This window comes from Herpailurus yagouaroundi, unplaced genomic scaffold, assembly GCF_014898765.1.
Source record: "Herpailurus yagouaroundi ecotype Mexico unplaced genomic scaffold, PumYag 100, whole genome shotgun sequence".
NCBI classification, from domain to species: Eukaryota; Metazoa; Chordata; class Mammalia; order Carnivora; family Felidae; genus Herpailurus; species Herpailurus yagouaroundi.
Window position 1 is genome coordinate 41,512,262 of NW_024412391.1, and position 27,458 is coordinate 41,539,719.

The following is a 27,458-nucleotide window of genomic DNA, read 5'->3' on the forward strand; positions in this document are numbered from 1 at the left end:
TCATTGATCTCAACCAGTCCTCTGTATTTTTTCAAACAAGTGTACCCAAATTTCTAAGGAAAAGGAAGATGGGTCTTTTGAAGGATCTAATTACCATAGCCAAACTTTTGGTGGTTGGATTTCTTGTAATTAAGATTCTGATGCAGCACCGTTTCAAATACTAGAAGTATAAACAGTATGAAGGCTCCTACCCTTAAGGTAATTTCAATACAGAATAACGCTAAAATAGGGGCATGCATAGAGGAGAAGCTCCTAGACCAACTTACGGATTCAGGAAAGGAGAGATTCAATCCTGAAGGATGAGGAAGTACTAACCAGGGAAAGGTAAGTGAGAAAGAACAGCATTCTTGGCACTGGGAAATGGTGCAAAGATGTCACGGGGGGGATATATGTTGTTAGTATGTTCAGCCAGGTAATGACAAAGTGGCTGGTGGTGTGAGACGGGGTTAAGAAGTTCTGACTTTAACCTTTGGCGATGAGGAAGGCATGGCGTGGCTTAGGGTAAAGTGGTCCAGTTTATACTGCATGAATGGAAATACCATCGGCTGCCTGGAAGGTCAGGGTGAAAGCAACTAGTTAGAAGGCAACCACCAATCTTGGCAAGATTCACTGGATAAGGAGGCTGATAAGAGGCTAGCTACATCAGAGGTTTAGGTGGTAAAACTGCCAAAACAAATGGACATGGGGGACTGAGGACCGAAAAATGTAAGTGGACATAAAGGGAAGTCTACTAAAAAAATGTCTTTCTCAGTCACTAAAGGGGGATGGATAACATTGTTCACTATATCATTTTTAACTTTTCCTCATGCCCTCCTGCGGCCAACTGAGCTGGCCTTTACCTTGTTGGACTTCAGCATGGCCAGCTGCGGTGAACCTGGTGGAGTGCGATAGAGCAGTTCAGAGGTGAAGGCTGCATTTGCGATCTGCATGCATTCTTCCAAAGTCTTCAGAAAAGTATTGCAGGTTGATTTCAGCAAAGTTCCCACATCAATTCCCTCCTATGAAACAACGAGAGTGGAAGACTCCTTTACCTTGCCAAAAAAGAAAGAGCCCAATTGTGGGATGTCCTTAGAGGTTTTTATCCACAGTGTAGTAATAATGTACCCACCTACTTTGCTGGACAAATATGTACATCAATTATAAAAGAAAAATAACGAGTGTGTCCACTTTATCTACTAACGATAGACAAGCCTTACCCTCAATCTGACCCTTCAACACTCACACCCCCTACTCCAGATGAAGGCAACAAATTTCTTCAGTTCCACAGTATTAGATGCTGGAACTGTGCCAGGTGCTGGGCACAGAGCCCTCAGGTCTTATGTAAGGGGGTGGCAGGCATGAAACAGAATCACACAGACTAAAGAACTGTGGAATCAATGGAGAAATGTCTCCCATTGAGTAAAAATGAGGTTCTAGAAGAGAAGCATTAGAAACCATAAACTGTTTACTTTCAAATGAGGTTTTTGTTTTTTTCAATATATGAAATTTATTGTCAAATTGGTTTCCATACAACACTCAGTGCTCATCCCAAAAGGTGTCCTCTTCAATACCCATCACCCACCCCCCCCCCCTCCCACCCCCCCCCCCCATCAACCCTCAGTCAAATGAGGTTTTTGGATTTCAGTACAGATGAGTTTGAGAGGTTTTAGCAACTGTAATTCTTTTGAACATCATTTTTCTTCCAGTTATTTTACTTGCTCAGGGTGTTTTTCCTCTGAATATTGGTATTAGTAAGTTGTTCAGGGAATTGAGGTCATACCCCAACTAGAGAGTACAGTAGACACATCTAGTGGTATAAAAGAAACTAGATTGGGCCCAAGATGGAGTCGCTCATGCTAAGCCTCACATTAGCGACTCAAAATCTCCAAGTTTCTATGCTTGGTTATCCTAGACAAGGCAGGCCTAGGGTCAAGCGATCAGCACAAGGTACCTGACCCAGCTCCAAGATTTCCCTTTGCTCTACATGAGGAAAGTAACCCTGCTTAACTAATCAGCAAATGTCCAGTAGAACTTCCTTGTTCCTGCTCACTTTGGTCTATAAAAATCTCTAGCCCTGTACAGCTTTTCAGAGCTCCTTTCTATCTGCTAGATGGGATGCTGCCCAATTCATGAGCTGCTAAATAAAGTCAGTAAGATTTTTAAAATTTACTCAGTTGAATTTTTCTCTTTTAAGAGTAGCCTCTGTATTTTCTTCAATTTTGTATTTCTAACAAGCTAGCAGGTGATTTTACTGGTTGTGGACCACTATGATTCTGACACTGATTATGAATGCATGGGTTTTCTCATACCACCAAGCAAACCTCTGACAGCAGCTGGGTGTCTACAATTCAACTAAATTGTGACGCTATCTACCTGAAGATAAGTGTCAGATTTCACAGGGTAAGGGCTCAGTCCAGCAGGGCTGCTCCACAACCCTCACTTTAGACACCAATGTCAAGTCCGGCTTGTCCCCTGTGCTTCTGACTGACCTGCTACAGACTGGAGGTTCCAACCCCCTCCTTTCAGTTGACTAATTTGCTAGAGCTGCTTACAGATCTCAGAGAAACATTTTACTCACTAGATTGCCAGTTTATTAGAAAAGGATACAACACAGACCTGGGAACAGGCTCAGAACTTCCACGCTCTCTGATCACTTTCACTGAACCTTCATGTGTTCACCAACTCAGGGGCTCTCTGGACCCTGTTCTTGGGGTTATGGAAACTTCATTTCATAGAATATTGATGAAATCACTGGCCACTTGGGATTAAACTCAATCTTCAGCCCCTCCTCCTTCCCAGGAGATGAGGATGGGGGTGGGTGAGTGGGTCTGAATGTTCTAACCCTCTAATCACATGGTTGGGTCCTAGGTCAACCAGGCCTCTGGCTTAGGCACTTTAAGAGAAGTCTCCTCAACACAACAAAAGACAACTTAATCATTCTCATCACAGGAAATTTCAAGGGTTTTAGGATCTCTGCCAAATACATACTTCTTATGAAGACCAAATATATATTTTTTATTATAAATCACAGTATCACAACCATGGTTTCATGAGCAAGTTCCCAAGGCACCCTTGAATTAAAAATTGTTATGTTCACATTTTTCCTTCCCATTAGATCAGGAGGGCTTCCCCACCTTGGTGCGACTGACATGAGGGGCTGGCTCATTTTTGTAGTGGGGGAAGAAGGGGGAGAGCTCTCCTGCTCACGGCAGGATGTTAAGCAGCACCCTAGCCTCTATACGGTGGATGCCAATAGCACTCTTTCAGTTGTGACAACCAAAAATGTCTCCCGCGGGGCAAAATTGCTCTGGGCTGAGAATCACTGCTCTGACCTATAAACACCCCAAGAGCAGGACTGAAATGTTCTTTTGGTATCCCTCTTCTCCCCTCCCCCAGCACAGCGTCTGGTACACAACAGGCAGTTGCTGAATGGATTGGAGAACCCAAAAGGAAGTGAATGAAAATGAGTTAAATCACCCTTCTTTAGAAACACTGAAAGCACACATACCACTAGTAACATAATATTCTTCTACTAAAACCATTAATTAGAATCCGCAGGTTCTTCATTTTGTAGGCACTGCTGTTTAGATTATAATTACTCTGAGAGTAGAACAGAGACCCTCTGGGGGTAGTGTGAGCCATTCAATACCCAACACCAGACAGGTCTTCTAATATATTTTTTAGGCTGAATGAATGACAGTTTTATTAATAAACATTAAAAATCACAATCCTTACTGAAAATGGATGGAAAAGAAAGCTGTGTCTCCATCTCTGAAAGCACTAGTCTGTACTAAAGCAACAATTACTATTTCACCAATAAAATCCTGTTACAGGGGTGCCTGGCTAGCTTAGTCAGTAGAGCATGCAACTCTTGATCTCCGGGTCATGAGTTCAAGCCCCATGTTGTGTATAGAGCTTATGTAAAATAAAATAAAATAAAATAATAAAATAAAATAAAATAATAAAATAAAATAAAAATAAAATAAATAAAATAAAATAAAATCTTGTTAGTCTTATCAAAGGTGACAGATACACATTACTGAAAAACATGATGCTGGCACGTTAGTTGCCACACCTACAGAAGTAGCTGTGCTAGACAGGTAAGGCTGTATTTTAAAAAGTGATGCAAATGGGCAGAAGCATATTTTAGTACACCAGCAGCAATGTTAAAGGTTCCAAAGGGTATCAACTAATCCTGAATTCATTCTGTGAAGGAAAACTATATGCCTCCATAAGCTGAAATGCATTTTTTGGTATCCCAAAAATGCACATTTCTTCTCTCTTGAATTTTGTTACTTTTTCCTCCAGAAAAATAGTAAATTCCAAAACAGTCAGGGATTGTGTGAGAGTAAGCATTACCTGTAAGCAACATCTGGCACTATTTTTCATGTGTCTAAGACAAGTAATATTTTACCTCAGAATTGGACACACCAATTGCGGTCACTTCTTTTGTTTTATCTACTTGCTGAACGAGGAGGTCACAGTAGAGTCTTAGTTCCGACATTTTGGTTTTCAAGTTTTCAGTGTTTTCAGCAAACTCTAAATAATAAAATGATAATAATGTAATTATCAGGATAAATAAATAATTTACTAGTTAGCATACCATGGAGTGGAATATATAACCTATATCTAAAGTCAGATGTTTATGGTATGGGTTATAGATAAGATGTGAGTGAAGATATGAGGGCAAGAAAAACAGAATAAAGAGATTTCTGGTCTTTTGTAATCTATATTATTTTTGGGGCCAAGGTACTGAATGATCACCAGTACAGGAAGAAGGACACAGCATACTTTTTCTCCCTTAATGTCAGAACCGGGAGCAAACAGTCAATGGTTCAGAATTTTGGTATTTGCTACAGTTTTCCCAATCTGTAAAATGGGGTCATAGCTATCTACCTGCTAACAGTGCTCAAAACTGGGAAACTGTTCTGTAACGGGCAATTACCACTAATAAGATGGCTTGTTAATTCACAGAACTGGTTCAGCATGCCACCTGTCAAAGCTAATGACACCCTCTGTGCACCTGCTGAGACCTCATTAGCACAGTGCTCCAGCTGCTCCCTCACTGAGGGCTCAGCTAGTCATTATCACTTCTGTTTTTTGTCCCATGAAAAAGCTGCATGTTACAACCCGATCTGAGTCAAAGCTGACAGTGTCTAGAATTTGCTCCTGAGTTAGCATTAAAAAACAACCAAGGAAGAGGCCATTTTACTGTGTCTACTTGAAGAGTCAAGCATATCTGCCACACCTGTCATGAGAAAGAGGCCTCATCTCCCGCCTATCTCTCTAGGTGCATATATATGGGGGGGGGGGGGGCTGGGAAGGTGGTGGTTAGGGCTGAGGCACTCTTCCCATAGTCCACATAGAAAGCTGTGCCATGGTTCTCAGGAGACAACGATGTCAAGTTAATGAGCATTAAGCAGCAGCAACCTGGCAATGAGTATCCATCCCACCCCAGGGAAAGGGAGGGGAAAGTGGGGTCCTACTGCAGAAAGTGCCCTGATCCAAGGCTCAGCTATTCTTTACCAAAGGTCAACTCTGTGCCAGACTGGGTCCTAGACAGTTTAGTATAATGATGAATCCTACGGCAATCCTCCTAATGTAGACTTTTACATCTTTTTAAAATAAGAGGAAGCTGAGAGTCAGAGAGATTAAGTGACCTATGCCAAGGCCGAAGGCCAGTACCTAAAAAGCCATGATTTGAATCCAGCTGTATCTGGCTCCAACGCCTGTACTCTTTCTACTATGAGATGCCAAGAGAGAGGAGTTAGATACAGACTGTGGTTTAAATTCCAGATGTATATGGCCTTTGCAGGATATAAAAAGCTGGCTAGGTGGTCAGAGGCAAGATACAAATATGGGAACCCAGAGATGCCAGTGGGTGATTCCCAAGCTTCCCAGACCACAGAACAATCGATACTTGCCTTTTTCCTTCTGGGTCCTACTGTCTGTTAGGCAAGCCTTGGCTGACCCCAGGGCTACCAGCCACCGCTGTCTCTCAGCCACGCTTCTGGCCTTCAGGTAGAAATACTGCTCCCCAGGGATTATCAGGTCCATGCGCGTGTTATCTACAGAATGAACTGACAGCAGGCAGAGGGAGGTCAGAAGCTTAGAAGAGCTAGGGTGCCTGGGTGGCTCAGTCCGTTGGGCATCCGACTTTGGCTCAGGTCATGATCTGACCCCACGTCGGGCTCTGTGCTGACAGCTCAGAGTCTACAGCCTGCTTCGGATTCTGTGTTCCTCTCTGGCTCTGTCCCTACCCCGCTCGTGCTCTGCCTCTCTCTCTCAAACATGAAAAACAAATTGAAGATAAAAGAAACTTAGAAGAGCTCTATCTGGTGCCCTACCCTACCCAAATTCCTGAGCTCAACTGGTGCCAGTCATTAAAGGCTTCGTCCAAGGGGGGATGCCAGCCCTTACCATCTCCCCTGTTTATTTATCTCTTTCTAGGTGCCTCTGCTGATGAAAAGGAAAAACCTTGGCTGGCTCCAAGGTATCACCAAGACTAAAAAAGAAGTACTCAATTCTCCTTATCATAATAGAGATAGAATCTCTCTTTTGGCTTGTGTGTATACAGTATGCTGCTCTGAGGCCAGAAAGGCTTGCATGCCTGTAAGTAAGGGTGTGCCTCTGTACCTTCTTGGGTTTATTGGAAAGCAATCAAGAACACACTATTTTTCCTTTTCTACTGTCCTTCACAAGTTAGATCAAAAGTGTGAGAATTGCCTCGGAGACCTTCAGGAGAAGAAATAAGCAAACCACACTCTCCTTCACCCCCTACCTCACCCCAAAATATCCTTCTAATCTGTTTTGAAGCCTCATCTTCTCAGCATGTCTCAAGATGTCTCCAAACCAAGAAGTAAAGGCTATTTGCAGGTCTTTATGCGTTTGCTTGTTTTAAGTAATGTGGTGGCAGTGAGAAGGTGTGTGTGTGTGTGTCCTGATTTACACACAGAAGTGTTTGATGCTGCAGTAAAAAGACTTGCATAAACTTTGCAAAGAGTCCCTGGCTTCAGGTGAGCAAGTGAATCAAGAATGAGCACTAGATGTGTGGTGAAGCGCGTTGCTCTCATTTATTTTGATACATTTTAAACAACCTCCCTGTAAAAATTGTCTGCAGTTTTAGGTCTTATTTGTAAGGCTTTCTTTTGGGACATAACACTATGTATCTCTGTACTACAGGAATAGCAGAGAAAGGCACGCAGAGGCCAGTCCTTTTTTTATTTTGTGGGGGAGACAGAAAGAAAAAGAAAACTTAGAAATGCCTTGGTTTCTCACCTTGAATTTCACAGACCGCCATCTGGATGCTCCCTTTGCAACCTTTCCAGGCATCTTCAGGAGAATCATAATAGGATAATATCCCCCCACAGAGAAGGAACCATCGAGGCTGCCAACCTGAAAACAGAAGCAAGAGCAGGTCTCAATTATGGCCTACATGTGAGGTGCCTCTCAGGACACAGGAGCGGGACCTGATAAAGGAAGCTGGGTCCCAGCTCTGAGGAGCTTAAATTCCAGGGGAAAGTCTAAGGGAAAGAAGTAGGTTAGAAAATACCAGTATGCGTGATCTCATTTTTAAAATTAGAAACAAACACCCATAGGGGCATATATTTTTAGTCACATAATGTATAGAAGTCTGCAAGGACCAGGAATATAGTGATGATTCTGATGATAGTTAATAGGATTACTGATGATTTTTATTCCTTTTTCCTTTAATGTAGTACTATTAATCTTTGATTTTTAATTTTCTTTTAATATTTATTTTTGAAAGAGAGAGAGAGAGAGAGAGAGAGAGAGAGACAGAGTGGGAGTGGGGGAGGGCAGAGAGAGAGGGAGACACAGAATCCGAAGCAGGCTCCAGGCTCTGAGGTGTCAGCAGAGAGCCTGATATGGGGCTCGAACCCACGAACTGTGAGATCATGACCTGAGCCGACGTCAAAGTCAGACACTCAACTGACTGAACCAACCAGGTGCCCCTGATTTTTAATTTTTTTTAAGGTAATAGATTGTTTCCTGAACATTTTCTTTTTATTTATTTGTTTGTTTTAGTGTTTATTTTTGAGAGAGATATAGGCAGAGCACAAGCAGGCTTCAGGCTCTGAGCTGTTAGCACACAGCCCAATGCGGGGGCTTGAATCCATGGACCACGAGATCATGACCTGAGCCGAAGTCGGATGCCTAACCCACTGAACACCCAGGTGCCCCATGAACGTTATCGTTTTCATATACTTGCTCTTCTCTCTTCTGGTTAAGAACAATTATCCTGAACTTAGAAATAAGGCAAAAGATTACATTGCTCTGTAATCATGACTTCAACCACCTCCATTTTGAGCTCAGTCTGTACTTTCTGATTAAGTTCTTTCCAGCTTATCTCTCTTAACTCAGGCAAAAGACCCCACAGGCAAAGCCTCCAGTGATGGGAACTGAAACTACTCCCTCAAGCAATTAACTACTGCCCTGACTCCAGCAAGACCCTGCACGATTGACCCCAAGATAGTGCCTGACCTGACCTTTACTGCCCAGCACTGGTACCCACCGACCCTTCCCCCACATTTTCCTTACATAATAAACCCACAAGTATTTTCAGCACAATGGAAACAGTCTTTGAGATACCAGTCCACTGTCTTGCCGGTGTGGGCCTCACTGAAATAAATTCCTTTCTTGTGTCACCACTACTCATCTCTCTGTCTTTGGATTTTGTCAGCAGGGAATGGCAGATCCTGGTCTGTTGGGGCCCCCAGGGCCAGGTGCTCTTATACCTGTGTCCTGCAGCCCTTTCAACATCATAGAGAGTTACAGAGTGCAAATAAGCCTGTGTGGGGGCGTATGAGCCCTAGGAGAAGGTAACTTTGACTTATTACTTAGCATTGATCCACTGTAATGAAATAATCTTAAAACATTCAAGGGCTTAACAACTTTTACTTTGGAGAATTTCAGGGGACAAACCATATTTGGTTGAAATATACATCTTATCTAGTCTTCTTACAAATTTATATTCTAGGCAACCAAAATTATTTGCTATCTTCCTGCTTCTGGGCTTTTGCCTGAGTTGGATCTTTTTTCTAAAATGTCATCTCTGACTATTTCTGCATAAGCCTTGTCAGTCTCCTCAGTCAGATATACACATATTTTTTTCTCTGAAATGTTATAGCCCTTTAGGGATACATTTTTCTCATGACACTCTTCTGGGGCTGAGGCAGACAGAGAGAAGGCCAGGAAAAGCTTTGAGCAGAGCCCTAGGGGCTGCTTAGGTACAGATGTCCGATGACTGATTCACACAAACCAAGAGGCTTGAGACCCAAGAAGAGCTGTGGTTCCATCCAGGTCAGAAAGCAGGAAAAGACCAATGTTGCAGCTCAGGCAGGAGGAATTTCCTCTTTCTTGGCCTTTTTATTCTATTTAGGTCATTGATTGATCAGATGAGACCCACTCATATTGGGGAAGGCAATATACTCAGTCCACCAATTCAAACGTCAATCTCGTCTAGAAACACGCTCACAGACACACCCAGAAAGATGTTTAGCCACATGGCCAGGCACCTCATGGCCCAGGCACACTGACACATAAAATTAGTCATCACATCATATGTTAACTAACTTGGATTTAAATCAAAAAAATAATAATAACAAAAAAATTAATCATCACACACCATTAATTTTAAGACTTACCATTATTTTGTTCAACACACACACAAAAAATACCTGGCCATTAATCAATGACATGGCGCTGCTTCTGCTTCCTGATTTCAGCTACTGAAATGTGGAATAATGTCTACAAATCGAAAAACTGTGGCACTAAACTAGGTTTAGCTTATAGTAGTCTGAAAAAAGTTAAAGAGCTCCTCCTCTCCCTCAACACACACACACACACACACACACACACACACACACACACACACACGGCACAGCTGCAGTTAGGTTTTAAAAGTTGCTGGTGAACTGTAATAGCAACTGAAACAGCACCTTCCCTGTAACATGTTCTATATTTACCTAGAAGTTATAATTGTACTAGGGGAAGTTCTATATATCGTTATTTTATCCTGTAGTCTGTAACTATAAAAACCATGACCAAAAAAACCTTTTCTTTAAATCATAAAGTTACTAGAATCTCAGAAGGCACATTAAGAGACCACAGAAGTCTCAGTCCCATTATATGAAATTTACCGGCAGAGCGATGGACAGTCCAGAGAAGGACTGGGATGCACTGCTCTTTCACGAGGTCCATTTCCCAGAAAGCTCAGTTACAGCTCAGAAATAACTGTATGAGAAAAGCGGCAAGAATGAAGAGGCCATTAATCCACTTCCTGTTTTAAATTAATCTGCAGTTACTTTGATTGATGTTTCAGCTTGATAGTCTAAGGGATGCCCAGATAGCTGGTAAAACACTATTTCTAAGTTTGTCTTTGAGGGTGTCTCTGGCAGAGATTAGCATTTGAGTCGGTAGACTGAGTAAAGACTCCCCTCACCAATGCAGGTGAGTACCATCCAATCCACTGAGGGCCTGAGTAGAACAAAAAGGCAGAGGAATGGAGAATTTGCTCTCTCTTCTTGATGAGACATCCACCTTCTCCTGCCCTGGGACACTGGTGCCCTGGGGACTGTGGACTCACATCAGGACTTAATACCATCCATCTCCCTCTCAGGCCCTTGAACTCAGATCGAATTGCATCACCAGCTTTCTTGGTTCTCCAGCCTACTGACAGCAGATCATGGGACCGGTCTCCATAACTGCATGAGGCAATTCTTACAATAAATCCCTTCATATATTACAAGTACATACATATATGTATATAATACATATACAATTGTATATACTATTGGACCTGTTTTTCTAAAGAACCCTTGCTAATACACTTGGAAATGATCAAATATTCAAGGTAACAAAACAGCAGATGAAAACTGTGGGTGTAACCAGTCCCCACTCCCTTAGATTACCATTGGATTAATCTTCCGGTCCAACCCCACTTTCCCATCCCCCCCTTTTTTTGGCCATTCTCTGTTGGAGATGGAATGTGGTGTCAGCCAAACTCTCTGCTTGCAGGGATTAGACAAGAGATTTCAATGAGCAAAGAAAAGTTTTAGCTTATATAAGTTACCTCTGCCAGGGATGGGGTCAGGAAATAGAAGTATTTAAATGCCAATTTCACATACTTTGCATTATCCTGGATTATTTCACTATAAAAGGTATAGTGGACATTTATTTTTGGCAACCTGGCATCCACCCTTAACACCTCTGTTACTGAAATTCTCCTCCTCCACACTCTATCCATGTAGTTTGGGTGGGGCTGACTGGCTCTATGTGGGGCATGTGATTCAGGCTTAAATGGAGCTTCACGTTCCCTGTCCTCAATGATACACTCCGCGACAGGCAAGTGACCCAAACAGAGATAAATAAACCTGAGACTTCTGCTGGGTCTGGAGACAGATGGAAAGAAATGGAGACTGCCTCTTTTTGCTCTGGTCTTGAAGATGTTTGCCTGGAGCTGTCAGCAGTCATTCTGCCACCACACGGGACCTAAACGTGACTCACCCACTAAGCGAACGGAGGTGGGAGGACTTGAGGGAGGCAGGGAAAGGAAGCAAATCCAGACGACAGTTTTGAACACCGCAATAAGACCATATTATACCCATAGATAAGAACTTTTTCATAGTCAAAAAGGGAGCCAATATCCATTTTTTTAAACTTCAAGCCTAAATTGGATTTATTCCTAAATAAAAGATTTACAAACTATCACATGATCAACTTCACTAAATGTAGAAAAAGCAAAAGCATTTGACAAAATGTAATAACATCCTTTCACAATAAAAATTCTCAACAAATTCGGAATAGAAGGGAACTTCTTCACCCTGATAAAGCATGTAAAAACAAAACAAAACAAAACAAAACAAAACAACCCACAATTAACATACTTAATGACAAAAGACTGGAGGTTTTTCCCCTGAGACAACATAAGGATGCTTCCTCTCGCTGTTTCTATTCAATATTTTATTGGAGGTTCTAGCAAGGGCAATTAGGGTAAAAAATGAAATAAAAGGTATCCAGATTGGAAAAGAAGAAGCAAATCTACCTTCATCTGCAGACATGCTCTTACATATTTCAAAACAAATCAAAGCAAAAACCTAAGGAGTTCAATTAAAATTAGAATAAATAACTTCAGTAACGTTGCAGGATAGAAGGCCATATGCAGATATCAATTGTATTTCTATACATTTGCAATGAACTGAAAGTGAAATTAAGGAAACAGTTCCTTTTACAGTAAGATCAAAAAGAATGATAGTTAGGAATACACTCAATAGAAGAAGTATAAAATTTATACTCAAAAACAATATAACATTACTCAAAGAAATTAAAGACTGGAAGATCATTATTCCAAAACTGCTACCAGCCTGTTGTTTTCTCACATAGTGCAATGTCTTTCTATACTTAATCTATACTTAATTGACAGCAACTGTTTGCAAAATTCACTTTTTTCAGCTCAACTAATGTCAAGCAATATGGATTTTTTCCAATAAGCATAGTTTTCTTGAAAAAATGTACATATATTTGGATCTAAAACAGCATAGCTCATGTTAACTTTATACTATAGTTTCTTCCTTTTTAATTTCACAACAACCACTTTAGAATCAGTTTCTAGACATGTTCTTATACCTTAAAGATCCAAACCAAAAAGTGACTACTTGTGAGTCACACCTATGTCTAAAAAACAATGTAACTTCCCATACTCAGCAGCCTTGTGACATGTAACTCATCCAAACATATCACTAAAAATAACTGCACTCCATTAAAAAGAGACATAAATTCTTTTTTTCTTTTCAAAGATCTTATTTTTAAGTAATCTCTACCCCCAACATGGAGCATGAACTCACGAGCCCGAGATCAAGAGTCACATGCTCTGCTGACTCGGCACTTAAATTCTTAACAATATTTTAAAATTTACATGTAGTGAAATTTCTTTGGTTACCAGTTCTGAGTTTTGATAAACGCATAATACTCTAACAACCACCATAACAAATACAGAAAAATTCCATTATCCTCCCCTCAAAATTCCCTTGTGCTCCCCCTCTGTAGTCAAACCCTCTCCCCACACTGTACCCCTGGCCAACCACTGTTGTGTTTTCATTTTAGTTGAAAATATTTTGCAATTTTTTTGAAGACTTCCTCTTTGACCCACGGATTACTCAGAAACATATTGTTTGATTTCCTAATATTTGGGGATTTCTCACATCTTTCTGTCATTGATTTCTAGTTTAATTCTGTTAAAGACAGGAGCATTCTTTCAATTGGGCAGGGTTTCTACGATAGCCCAGAATATGGTCGATCTTAGTGAATGTTCCAGGTGCATTTGAAAAACATACAGTATTCAGCTGGTGTTCGAGGGATCACTCTGTAAATGTCAATTAGGTCCAGTTAGTTGATAGTATTCAGATCTTCTGTTATCTTTGGATGATTTACTGTCTACTTGTTTGATGGAGTACTGACAGGAAGAATGTTGAAGTTTCCAAGGATAATTGTGAATTTCTCCTTTCAGTTCTATCAGTTTTTGCTTCATAGATTTTGACGTTCTGTTTCTAGATATATATACATTTAGGATTCCTATATCTTTTTGATGAATTAACCCTTTTATAATTACACAGTGTCTTCCTTTTCCCTTGAGATTTTCTGTTCTGAAATCTACCTAGTCTAATATTCATACAGCCAATTCAGCTTTTGATTAGTGTTTGCATGGTACCTTTTCCTATCTTTTTTTTTTTAATGTTTTAAAAGATTTTAATTTTTTAGAGCAGTTTTAGGTTTAAAACAAAACTGAGAGGAAGATACAGAGATTACCTATATGCCCCTCACTCATACTTGCATAACCTTTCCCCTTATCAACATCACTCACCAGAATGGCTCATTTTTTTATCATTTATATTGACACATTATACTCATCCAAAATCCAGTTTATCTCAATGTTCACTCTTCCTGCTGTACACTTTATGGATTCAGACAAACGTATGATATGTATCCATCATTATTCATCTCCCACTACAACCCCTGCCCCTGCAGCACCACTCATCTTTTTATTGTCTCCATAGTTTTGTCTTTTCCAGAATGTCACATAATTGTAATCATTCAGTATGTAGCCTTTTCAAATTGGGTTCTTTCACTTAGTAATATGCATTTAAGATTCTTCCATGTCTTTTCATGGCTTGACAACTCACTTCTTTTAAGCACTGAACAAGATTCCCTTGTCTGGATGTACCAGTTTATCCATTCACCTACTGAAAGGCATCCTGTTGCTTCCAAATTGTGCTATTGAGAATAAAGCTGCTATAAAGATCCTTGTGCAGGTTTTTGTGCGGACATGAGGTTTTGACTGCTTTGGGTAAAATTTAGCGATGGCTGAATCATATGGTAGGAGCAGGTTTAGTTTCGTAAGAAACCACCAAACTGTCTTCTAGAGTCGCTGGCTGTACCATTTTGTATTGTTTTGTTTTTTGTTTTTTTTTCTTTTTGTACCATTTTGTATTCTAAAGCAATTTATGAGAGCTCCTGCTATTTCATGTCCTTGCTAGCATTTGGTGGTGTCAGTGTTCCAGATTTTGGCCACTCTAATAGATGTGTAGTGGTACCTCACTGGTGCTTTGCCATTTCCATGATGACATATGACATGAAGCTACTTTTCACAAGCTCGTTTGCCATCCATATCTCTTCTTTGGTAGGGTGTCTGTAAGGTCTTTGGCTCATTTTTATGTTGGTTTTCTTAGTGCTGAGTCTTAAGAGTTTTTGTATATTTTGGATAATAGTCCATTTATCAGATGTCTTTCACAGGTATTTTCTCTCAGTCTGTGATGTTTCTTCTAAATTTTTTTTCAATGTTTATTTATTTTTGAGAGGCAGAGAGAGACAGTGTGAGTAGGGAAGGGGCAGAGAGAGAGAGAGGGAGACACAGAATTCAAAGCAGGCTCCAGGCTCTGAGCTGTCAGCACAGAGCCTGACGCGGGGCTCGAACCCATGAACCGTGAGATCATAACCTGGGCTGAAGTCAGACACCCAACCGACTGAGCCACCCAGGCGCCCCGTGTGATGTTTCTTCTAGTTTTCTTGATACTGTCTTTCACAGAGCAAAAGTTTTTAATTTTAATGAAGTCTTATTAAATTATTTTTATTAATTATTTTTTCTTATTTCTTTCATGGATTGTATTTTGGGGATTATATCTAAAAAGGCATAAAAATGCCAAGGTCATCGAGGTTTTCTCCTATGTTATCTTCCAGGAGTTTCACAGTTTTGTGTTCTACATTTAGGTCTATGATCCATTTTCAGTTAATTTTGGTGAAGGCTGTAAGGTCTGTATCTAGATTAACTTTTTCTGCACGTGGATGTCCAGTTGGTCCAGCACAATTTGTTGAAGAGATTATCTCTGCTTCATTATATTGTCTCTCTTTCTTGGTCAAAAATCAGCTGATTGTATTTATGTGGGTCTGCTTCTGGGCTTTTTTCCCCCAATGATCTGTCTTTTCTTTTACCAATACCACACATTGTTGATTATATAGCTTTACAGTAAGTCGTTAAGTCAGGTAGCATCAGTCCTTCAACTTTGTTCTTCTCCTTCAAGATAGTGTTGGCTATTCTGGGTCTTTTGCTTCTCCAAATGACTTTTGGAATCAATTTGCTGACATCCATAAAATAACTTCTTGGGACTTTAGACTGGGATTGCATTGAATTTATAGATCAAGTTGGGAAAAACTCACAACTTGACAATATTGAGTCTTCCTACCCATGAACATGGACTATCTCTTCATTTATTTAGTTTTTCTTAGATTTCATTCACCAGTTTTGTAGTTTTCCTTATACAGGTGTTATACATATTTTGTTAGGTTTATACCTAAGTATTTCATTTTGGGGGGGTTTAAATGTAAATGGTACTGTGTTTGAAATTTCAAGTTCCACTTGTTTATTGTTGGTATATAGGAAGGCAATGAATGGTCTTTTGCGCATGAACTTTGTATCCTGCAACCTTGCTAACATTTGTTCCACTTTTTTGGTTAGTTGTTTCAGATTGTCTACATAAGTGATGTTACCTGTGAACAAAGACAGTTTTAGGTCTTCCTTCCAAATCTGTATGCTTCTAATTTCTTTTTCTTGCCTTACAGGATAAGCAAGGGCTTCCAGTATGATGTTAAAAAGGAGTAGTAAGAGGAGACATCCTTGCTTTATACCTGATTCTAGCGGGAAAGTTTCTAGTTTCTCACAATAAAGTATGATGTTAGCTGTTGGTTTTTGTTTTTGTTTTAGTATTTATTTATTTTGGGGACAGCTCAAGATGGGGAGGGCTAGAGAGAGAGGGAGACAGAAGATCAATCAGAAGCAGACTCTGCACTGGCAGGTTGACAGCAGTGAGACTGTTGTGGGGTTCGAACTCATGAACCGCAAGATCATGACCTGAGCCAAGTCGGACACTCAACTGAATCACCCAGGTGCCCCTTAGCTGTGGATTTTTTAAAAATACTCTTTAAAACTTCTCTTCCATTCCTAGTTTACTGAGTTTTTATCATGAATGGTGATTTGCTTAATGGCTTTTCTGTCTACTGATATGACCATGCGATTTTTCTTTTTTAGTTCATTGATAGAATGGATTACATTGATGAATTTTCAAATGTTGAACCAGCCTTGCACATTTGGGATAAATTCTAATTGGTCATGGTATACAATTCTTTTTATACACTTTTGGATTCAATTTGCTGATATTTTTTTGAGGATTTTTGCATCTATGTTTGTATATCCTTTCATTTTTTTTTTTATTTATTTAAAAAAAAATTTTTTTTTCAACGTTTATTTATTTTTGGGACAGAGAGAGACAGAGCATGAACGGGGGAGGGGCAGAGAGAGAGGGAGACACATAATCGGAAACAGGCTCCAGGCTCTGAGCCATCAGCCCAGAGCCAGACGCGGGGCTCGAACTCACGGACTGCGAGATCGTGACCTGGCTGAAGTTGGATGCTTAACCGACTGTGCCACCCAGGTGCCCCTATATCCTTTCATTTTTAATCTGTATCTTTATATTTAAAGATCTCAAAAGCAGCATATGGTTTGGTCTTGTTTTTCATTCTATCTGACAATCTGTGTCTTTTATCTGTTTAGATCACTTACAGTTAATATATTATCAATATAGTTGGAACTAGGGACACTGCTTTATTAATTTTCTGTTTCCTGTTTTGTTTTTGGTTACTTTGTTCCTCCCTTTCCTGACCTTTGGATTATATGACTCCGTTTTATCCACATCTTCTGCTGTATCTCTTAGTATTTGTTCATTAGTTGCTCTAGGGCTTAACAAATAGACATCTAACTTTTCAGCCTACTTAGAAATAATATTTTACTATTTCAAGTAAAATATGCAAACCTAAAACCAAAGAAGTCCTTTATCCTTCTCCTTTTATATTATAGTTACCATATGTATTACATCTACATGTAACAACCATCCCCCCATGAGGTTATAATTTTTGCTTCCAACAGTCATACACATATTAAAGAACTTACAGAGAAAAAAGAGTCTATTATATTTATCTGGATATTTACCATTTTTGTTGCTTTTTTTTAATCCTGATGTTCTAAGTTTCCTGTGGTATCATTTCCCTTCAGCTTCAAGAACCGTTTTTAACATTTTAATTTTCCTTCATCTAAGGGTGTTTTTATTTTGCCTTAACTCTTAAACTCTGCCTTGTAGCCTCCACATTTGCTGGTAAGAAATCCCAGATACTGAAACTGTTTCCCTATCGTACTGTGTCTTTCTATTCTTGCTGCTTTTGAGGTTTTTTTGTTTTGTTTTGTTTTTTTGTGTGTTTTAGTTTTCAGCAGTTTCATTATATGTATGGTATATCTTTGAGCTGACACGGCTTGGAGTTTGGTGAGTATCTTGAATTTGTAAATTAGTAGCTTTTGCCCAATTTGAGAAGTTTTCAGTTATTATTTTTTCAAGACTGTTTTCTTCACCAATGTCTTACTCCTTACCCTTCTCCTTTCTCCAAAGTCTAAACGTTAGACCTTTTGTTCTTGTCTCCGAGGTCCCTGACTCTATGTGCTTTTTTTTTTTTTTTGAGGTACAATTGACATTTAACATCAACAACAGGATTTATGTATATATTGCAAAATGATCACCACAATAAGTTTAGTTAACATCTATTACCACATTGAGTTACAAATTTTTTCTCTTCTAATGAGAAGTTTTAAGATTTACTCTCTTAGCAACTTTCAAATATACAACATAGTATTATTAACCATAGTCACTGTGCTGTATGTTATATCCCCAGGACTTATTTGTAAGTAGAAGTTTGTATCCCTAAGGTTTTATTCATTTATTTCCCTTCATGTTTTTCCTTTGTTCTTTAGACTGGATAATTTCTATTGACTTATGTTCAAGTTCACTGATTCTTTCCTGTGTCATCTATATTTTACTGAGCCCATCTACTGAGTGATTTTTTTTTAATATTGATATCATACTTTTTTAGTTCTAAAATCTCCATTTAGTCCTTTTTAGTAGTTTCTATTTCTCTGCTAAGAATCTATATCTTTCCATTTGTTTCAAGAGTGTTCATCTTTACCATGGTGGTTGTTAACGTTTTGTCTTCTCTCCCCAGTCGGCTTGCTATAATTTACTTTTCAGAGTTCTCAGGCACTTGAGTAGTTTGTTCAGGTTTTAGTCTCAGTGGGAGAGAGACTACAGTGAACTTACTCCATCTTGGCCCAATAACAATACTCTTAAATAGAACTAGTAAGACACCCACTAAATGAAATGTTAACCTCATGCTAGGGTACATCACTCTGCCTATAAACCGATCGTACTTTCTTCAGAACTTTTGCCAATTAAATATTATGGGAAACCAGAAGTTTACAATCTTATTGTTTAACAGAAAATAAAAACAAGATTAAAAAAGACCCACATTAACACACTGTAAATTTTTAAAAATCCATAATGAAATGCTGCTGTTTAGAAATGCAGAAAAACACAAGAAGGGGCTATTTAAATCTCTTATAGAAAATTAAGCCAAAAGTAAAGAAAAAATGAAGAAAAGGTGCTTCTTCATCAAACATAAGAGGAAAAACTAGTGACCATAATCAAGTGGGAACAGAGAGAAGAAGCAGAAGGACTGAATTCGTCTCTAACTTCTTTTGACTTTCATTTACTTTTCTACAGAATTATAGCATGAGTTTAATAGTCTCTTTCAGTTTTCAAAACCTGTAAACCTCTATCTTGATTCAAAATAACAGGAAACTTAATTCTTTTGCAGCATCTATTTCAAGAGAAATTAACTAGTGTCAAGAAAGATTAAATTTCTTCACAGAATTAACAACCTTTCTGAAGTGGTGAGTCAAGACTTAATTTGTTCACCATAAATTAATGGTTGCTGTGTTCATAACTCATATATATTACATGATGGTCATAATATATCATGTTATAGATATTTTACAGATACATTAATGGTGTGAAAATCTACCACTTCTAAATTGCAGCAAAGCAGTTACTCAGTCCTGACCGCCACAGTCTTGGTGTTTTCCATGTCCAGCTATGGGTGCTCAGCCATATTCTACCTCATCAAAACCCTTGCCCATAGCTCAGCCTCCCCAGAGGAGCTCCAGACAGGACAGTGGATAACACGGCTGTGGGTTCTTCTGCCAGGTCAGTCATAAGACTTTTGCTGCAGCTGGGAAGGAGGAAGGAAGAGACATCCCTAATAGTAACAGATAATAACCAAGCACTAGCTAAATTACAGGCTTCTTAATTTACCATTAATTAATTCACAAAGCATTTTTTGAGCAGTTATAATTTGCCAGGCTTGGAGATTACGAGAAAAGACGATCCCAGGCTTCAAAGAGTGACAGCCTACTGGGGAGTAAGGCATGCAGATGGTGAGGAGACTATAATTACAATATATTAAATCCAATTCTCTTTAGAACCTTCTGTTGGAGCCTGCTGTAAGTTACCTCTCTCTGTGCTTTGGGCTATCAAACTGGACATTTGTTATATTTATTTGTTCTGGGCAATGCTTCTCATATGTTCTACCATCACCTTACTCAAGAAAACAGGAAATGTTGTTTGTCCAAGTTCAGACTCATAACATCTAGATGTGTCATCTTGAGCATGTCACTTAATTCCTCTGGGCATTACTTTCCAATTTACAAACAGACAGACGGATGAAACTGAGTATCTAAGGATTAACACATCATCTTCCTTCTGATTATAATGTCACTCTTAACAAACCCAGCAACCTCTCACTACCCCAGCTCCAAACCTGAGGGTCACTTTCTGCCCCATCCCTCCAGGTCAGTCACTAAGTCTTGCCCAATCACACTCTTCTCCACTCTTGCCTTCATTGTTACACCATGCCCATGTTGAGGCGTATGGTGTAAAATCATGGGAAGGACAAAAGCCAGGCAGACCTGGCTCAAGGTTTATTTGTTGTGTGATTCGAAGTCAATTATTTATCTTACGAGCCTTGGTTTATTCATCTGTGAAATGGAGGATACTGCCTCCCTCCTCCCCTTCCATCATCATTGTGTTCCCGTTATTTCAGTGTTTTCTCCTCCCTTATCATGTTTTAGCCAGCTGAATCTTCCTTATGTACTGTTTTTACCTGTACTTTCTTCCTATTCAGAAATCCCAAGTGACTCCTCACCAATTCAAAACTCTCAGGCTTGGCTTGGCTTGGTAATCTAATCCTATCCCATGGGGCGTCTGGGTGGCTCACTCAGTTAAGCATCTAACTTTGGCTCAGGTCATGATCTCACAGTGTGTGAGTTTGAGCCCCACATCAGGTTTGGTGCTGACGGCTCAGAGCCTGGAGCCTGCTTCATATTCTGTGTCTCCCTCTCTCTGCCCCTCCCCTGCTCACACTGTTTCTCACTCTCTCTCTCAAAAAAACAAATAAACATTAAAAAAAGCAAAAAGATATTTGTGATGTCAACCTGGATGACCAAAGACTTTAACATTCCAGCCTGTCAGGGATGCCCCAAATTTGCCTTTAAAATTCCAAGACTCCAGAGGATGACAGGTAAGAGCTAACCCCCTACACCTAGGGACCAGCTACATGCAGTGTAGCTCTTCTGAGCTTTGTCAAGCCATAGCCTTGAAGCAACCATGTAAAGACTTAAGGGACAAAATCATGAATTTAGCCAAATTTAGAAAGGCACTTTTCATAGTTAAGAAGGACAGCCACAAGCCTATTATCTCCTTGAGAACAGGGATCATGTCTTACTCAAAACAGTATCCCTAATATCCACACAGGGTATAGTAAGAGTTGATGCTAGTGTTCCATCCTTTCTCAGTGAATGAATAACGGGGAGCTATTAGACTGTGTTAAAAGTAGACTGTTGAAACCTTTCCTCTGGTATTTAAAAATCAAGACAGAGCCATCCTTGTCTTGGACTATATAGTAACAATTCTACCTAAAGGAGTAGATTCTCAAGCAAATGATATTTTGCTTCCTTTGATGTAACACGAATACTGAGAAAGGTCAGCCCTCTCTCTGGCTAACTCTAAGTTACCCACTTTTCCATCTCTTCTGCTACTGTCACACTCTCCACCAGCCAACTTGAAAATGGATCCAGGGAGAGAAATGCCCAAGCATCACAGTATTTTTTGGACCTCCCCGTTGTCTATTCATTTGTTTTCTGTCCAGCAAAGCTCCGTTGCCTACTTTCTTACCTGTTCCAAATCTATTCCTAATGGAGTTTAACTGGGCTTTTGCTCAATTCTAAACAATATGAAAGTAATAGTAACAGGAAATGGTAAAGGTTGAACACTGAGAGCACAGTCTGAGAACAATGGTCCTCAGGCCTCCTGTCCACAGACCACATCAATGACCTGAGACTCCATGGTCACTCCTAACATCTCCAACCACATCACACATCAGAATTAATGGAAAGACTGGTGCTGCTTTTGAGGGGGTGCCAATAAGGCAATGGTCTAATATCTCTTATGTTCCTTAACAAATTATTAATTTTTGCTAGAGGCAACATTACAGTGGTACACAGAATTATGTGATCTGTAATCAGCATTCATTCAAAACAATGACTGTCATAGGACTACAGAGTCAATTCCAAGATTCTGATGGCTTATTGGAGTATTTTCCTTTATAGATTATATCACTCCAACTTCCAAAAGGAGGATTTAAAAAATTCAGGTTAGGGGCACCTAGGTGGCTCAGGTGGTTAAGCGTCGGACTCTTGATAGCCACTCAGGTCATGATCTCACTCACGGTTTGTGGGTTCAAGCACAGGCCTATCAGCACAGAGCCTATTTGGGATTCTCTCTCCCCTTCTCTCTCTGCCCCTCCCCGCTCATGCTTATTCTCACTCTCAAAATAAATAAACATAAAAAAAAGAATTCAGAATACATACACTTTCAGAACCAATGAGGAGACTCAATTTGCATACAGACAAAACCAACAACTGAATTTTTCTGGCATCATTAATCAAAACAGTTGTCCAATTAATCTAACAGTAAGTGAACTATGTACTAGACAGGTTCATATATGTTATCCATTTCATCTTTGTAAAAAATCTAGTATAGCTATTATTCTTGCTGTCATCTTAAAACTGAGGCTCAGGGAGATTAAGTAACTTGCTCAAGGTGTCAGCATTAGTAAGTAGCAGAGCAGAACTTTCAACTCAGGGCTTACAGACTTCAACCATTTTCATTTACAGCATTTAAATATACTGGCCCATGGCCCTGTCACTGAAATCATGAATAAAGAGTTGAACACTGGATATGGCAAAGAATGTAAACAATGAAGGTGATCCTTAACTCACATCATACACAAAAATTCGTTTATTTATTTATTATTATGTTTTATTTTATATTTGAGAGACAGAGAGAGAGAGAGAGAGAGAGAGAGAGAGAGAGAGAGAGAAAGAGCACGAGCAGGGGAGGGGCACAGAGAGGGAGACACAGAATCTGAAGCAGGCTCCAGGCTCCGAGCTGTCAGCACAGAGCCCGATGCAGGGATCGAACTCACGAGCAGTGAGATCATGACCTGAGCTGAAGTCAGACGTTTAACCGACTGAGCCACCCAGGCGCCCCAAAAATTAGTGTAAAATGGACCACAGACCTAAATGTAGGAGCTCAAACTAAAAACTCAGGAAAAAAACAGGAGGAAATCTTTATGACTTTGTGTTAAGTTAGACAATAGTTTCCTAAGGATGAAACTAAAAGCACAAGTGATAAAAGAAAAAAAAAATCAATAAACTGGACACCAAAATTAAAAACTTCTGTGCTACAAATGAGACCATCAAAAAAGTAAAAGGTAATCTACAGAACAGGAACAATATTTGCAAATCATATATTAGATAAGGAACCTGTATCCAGAATAAAGAATTATAATTCCATAATGAAAAAAAGAGCTCAAACAACAAGTGGGCAAAGGCTGTAAATAGACATTTCTCCAAAGATACATGAATGGTTCATAAGCACATGAAAAGATGACCAATATCATCAGTCATTAGAGAAATATAAATCAAAACCACAAGGAGATAACACTTCACACTCACTGGAATGGATATAAGAAAAAAGACAGATCATGATGAATGTTGGTGAGAATGTGAAGAAATTCTTTCATTACTGATAAGATTGTAACATGGTGCAGCCAGTGTGGAAAAGTTTGGTTGTGTGGTGTTTTTGTTGTTGTTGTCGTTAAGTTTATTTAAGTAATCTCTACACCCAACATGGGGCTTGAACTCACAACCCTGAGATCAAGAGTCAGATGCTTAATTGACCAAGCCACCCAGGTGCCCCAATTCCCCCCAAACTGTTAAACAAAAAGAGTTACCATACAACCCAATAATTCCCCTCCTAGGTTTATATTCAAGAGAAATGAAAACATGTCCACACAAAAACCCGACACAAATATTCACAGCACCATTACTCATAATAACCAAAAAAATGGAGCAACTCAAATTTCCAATTGATGAATGGATACACAAAATATGGTATATCCATACAATGGAGTATTATTTGCAATAAAAAGAAATGAAGTACTGATAGATGCTATACATTCATGAACCCCAAAAAACATTATGCTAGGTAAAAAAAGCCAGTCACAAAAGAACACATAAAATGTATGATTCCCTTTATATGAAATGTCTAGAATAGGCAAGTTTACACAGACAGAAGACTAGTGGTTGTCAAGGGTAAGAGTGGGGTGGGGTGGGAGTGAATGCTAACTGGGTTTCGTTTGGGGATAATGCAAATATTTTTAAATTGTGGCGATGACTGCACACTAAAAACTACTAACCAGTATACTTTAAATGGTGAAATTTATGATGGGTGAATTATTATCTCAATAAAGATATTAAAACAACAACAAAAAATGCTGATCAGTGGTTATGAGACCATGAGAATCTTGCTCTGGATCACTCACATTCCAGATGTCCTTTTTACACAGCACAAACGTATACGGGCAAGAGTCACCTTCCTAAACCTGCGTTGGGGGGCAGTAAGCAAAATTATCGCACCTCCCCAGACAACCATCTGGTCAGCATGATGCAAGCTTTTGTTATTTCTGGAATGCAGTACTGCAATGTGTTGTGCCCTAACCTGCTGGCCAGGCCCACGAAGCCTGCAGCTGGATAGAGCTCAGGGCAGCAGCCCTCCCGCTTGCTGCACGGGCAGGAAAGGGACCTAAAATGGCAAAGTAGAAAGCTCACAGCACAGTTCAGAAAATTTCCTTGTGACAAAACATAGGCACAACACTGAGCAAAGTCTTCCTCACTCCTGAACTCCTCCCTTCCTCCTACCCCCAAATGGAGTCTGCTATTCTAGGTCAACATATTTTAAATATAGGTGCATTATGAATCAGCTAGAATTATATAATGATCAAGCAGGAAGGACCTTTCAAGGTATTATGTAATGGAGCAATGACTCCGGAGCCACTTACTAACTGTGTGACCTTGGGCCAGTTCCTTGACCTTTCTGTGTCTCAGTATCTTCATCTGGAAAATGGATGTGAAGATTAAATGAGTTAATACTCGTAAAATGTTTAGAATAGTGCCTAGAACATCGCAAAATCTTTTACTATTTTTATAATTATTGACTGGTAAATCTCATCACTTTTATGGAGGAAGACGTTAAGCTCAGAATGGTAAAGTGAGTCTGAAGCTTGTAGCGGATTTTAGGTCTCTTTAATGCCTCAACTATGGTTCTACTATTAATTTACAACCGAGCAGGTATAATATTCCTTGACCAACTTTTAGGGCTTGAAAGATATGAATAACAAACATACAATGCCTAGCTCTACATTTCACACAATATAGGGATTTGTGAAACGTTTGATCCATATTTCCTTTTCATTCCAGGTTTAATCCTCTAATGTCTAAAGAGAAGGTGTGACGCTAAATTCCAGAACGTCTAGTGTTCTGATGTTTAAAAAGTGGGATGGCTCAGGGCTGTTAAAGAAAATACACGTAAGTTTTCTCTCTCTCTTTTTTCATTTTCCTTTTAAGGAGCACAGGGTACCTGCATATGCCTAGCGTATTAGGAAAAGAGACTGTTTCTATTTCTCTATTTTAGTACTATACTCATGCAAGCAATTTAAGTGCTATTCTCTGGGTTTGATGATGTTTCCAACTTTCAGTAAATGATACCTACCGGTTGATTAAAGAGGCAAGAGAAACTCACAAAATAACTACAGTATTTGGCAAAGTACAATAAATGCAAACAAAGTAAGTGTTTAAACACTCTCATCATTTCTCTCTCTTTCATATACTCCTACCGCCCCATGGTGTTTACACCAGCATAAGAGATAGGCAGGGGCCTTTCAAGCTTCTTATCCACCCCTGCAGCCTTGTTGGAGCCTCACACTAAGCTCTGCAGCCTTTCAGGTCTTCCTTCCTTTCCTCACTCACTCGCCTCTGTCCTGCTTTACGGCCTTCATACCTCATACCGACATTCCCCGTAGCTAAAAAGTTCTTCCTCACAGCCTCCAAATGCACCTCTGCCTTGGCCTCGCCAACTAGCTAGTTTCTGTTTATCCTTCAGGTTCTGCTTAAATCTTTTCTTCAGAGAAGCCTCCCCCAGTGACCCAAACTAGCTTCTCTTCTTCCCTTCTCCCCAATCACACACACTTGGAACATGCTTCTAAGTACTTCCAATAAACGTCTTTCTCCCCCGTCAGACTGTAAGCTCAAGAAAGGCAGGGACTGTGTCTGTCTTGTTCAGTGTTGCTTGCCCTGTGCCTAACATAATAGTAGGTAACAACACAGTAGATGGCAAATGAAATTAACAATATCCTCCAAGCATTAAAAGGATCAGCTAACAAACTGATTTCTTAACTTCTCTACTCAGATTTGACAAAAGGCTTCCCATATCAAGCTGTGGGCATGACAAAATTACACAAACAGATATGACCATTTAGAGAAAAATTCACAACGAACAAAAACTGTGGCTGGGATATCTGTTTTAATGTTTATCTATTTTTGAGAGAGATAGAGAGAGACAGAGTGTGAGCGAGGGAGGGGCAAAGAGAGAGGGGGACACAGAATCTGAAGCAGGCTCCAGGCTCTGGGCTGTCAGCACAGAGCCTGACGGGGGCTCAAACTCACGACCGTGAGATCATGACCTGAGCCAAAGTCGGAGGCTCAACCGACTGACCATCCAGGTGCCCCTGGGATATCTATTTTAAAATTACTGTGTGCAAAACCCTAAGGAAAAACATTACTTTTTTAAAAAAGTTTATTTATTTTGAGGGAGAAAGAGAGAAAGAGCATGGGGGAGGGGCAGAGAGGGAGGAAAGAATCCCAAGCAGGCTCCATGTTGTTAGTGAGAGCCTGATGTGGGGCTTGAACCCACAAATGTGAGATCATGACCTGAGCTGAAAGCAAGAGTCGGACGTTGGCGTACCTGGGTGGCTCAGTTGGTTGAGCATCCAACTTCAGCTCAGGTCATGATCTCACGTTCATGGGTTCAAGCCCCACATCGGGCCCTCTGCTGACCACTTAGAGCCTGGAGCCTGCTTTGGATTCTGTGTCTTCCTCTTTCCCTGCCCCTCTCCTGCCTGTCCTCTGTCTCTCAAAAAACAAAATAAAATGTTAAAAAAAAATAAATAAGAGTTGGACGCTTAACCGACTGAGCCACCCAGGCACCCTGAAAACATGTTACTTTTAGGGGCGCTTGATGCCTCAGTCAGTTAAGCGTCCGATTTCAGTTCAGGTCACAATCTCACGGTACGTGAGTTCAAGCCCCATGTCGGGCTTTGTGCTGACAGCTCACAGCCTGGAGCCTGCTTCGGATTCTGTATCTCTCTCTCTCTCTGCCCCTCCCTTGCTTATGCTCTGTTTCTGTCTCTCAAAAATAAACATAAAAAAAAATTTTTTTCCTGTAACTTTTAAAAACAAGCATCAGAAGAAGAAAAAGTAGTAATGTCTTCATCAAAGCTTGTCATTAACAGTCACACTATGTTCTTTTGGGAGACTATCTCACATAGGAGGGTGGAAGAAACGAGAATGCATTTGT

At 39.9% G+C, this 27,458-nt stretch overlaps 1 protein-coding gene across 3 annotated transcripts in view; it reads right to left on the reverse strand.

Moving 5' to 3' along the window:
- The window catches only part of PLEKHA8 (pleckstrin homology domain containing A8), a 61,599-nt gene that overhangs the window by 31,742 nt on the left and 2,399 nt on the right, over positions 1 to 27,458 (reverse strand). For all 3 annotated transcript variants that reach the window (XM_040472351.1, XM_040472353.1, XM_040472352.1), the window contains exons 2-5: positions 7,258 to 7,374; positions 5,904 to 6,059; positions 4,394 to 4,518; positions 840 to 998 (exon numbers count right to left, since the gene is read on the reverse strand). In XM_040472351.1, coding sequence (XP_040328285.1) covers positions 840 to 998; positions 4,394 to 4,518; positions 5,904 to 6,059; positions 7,258 to 7,374 — 557 coding nt within the window. The remainder of the gene's footprint in view (positions 1 to 839; positions 999 to 4,393; positions 4,519 to 5,903; positions 6,060 to 7,257; positions 7,375 to 27,458) is intronic.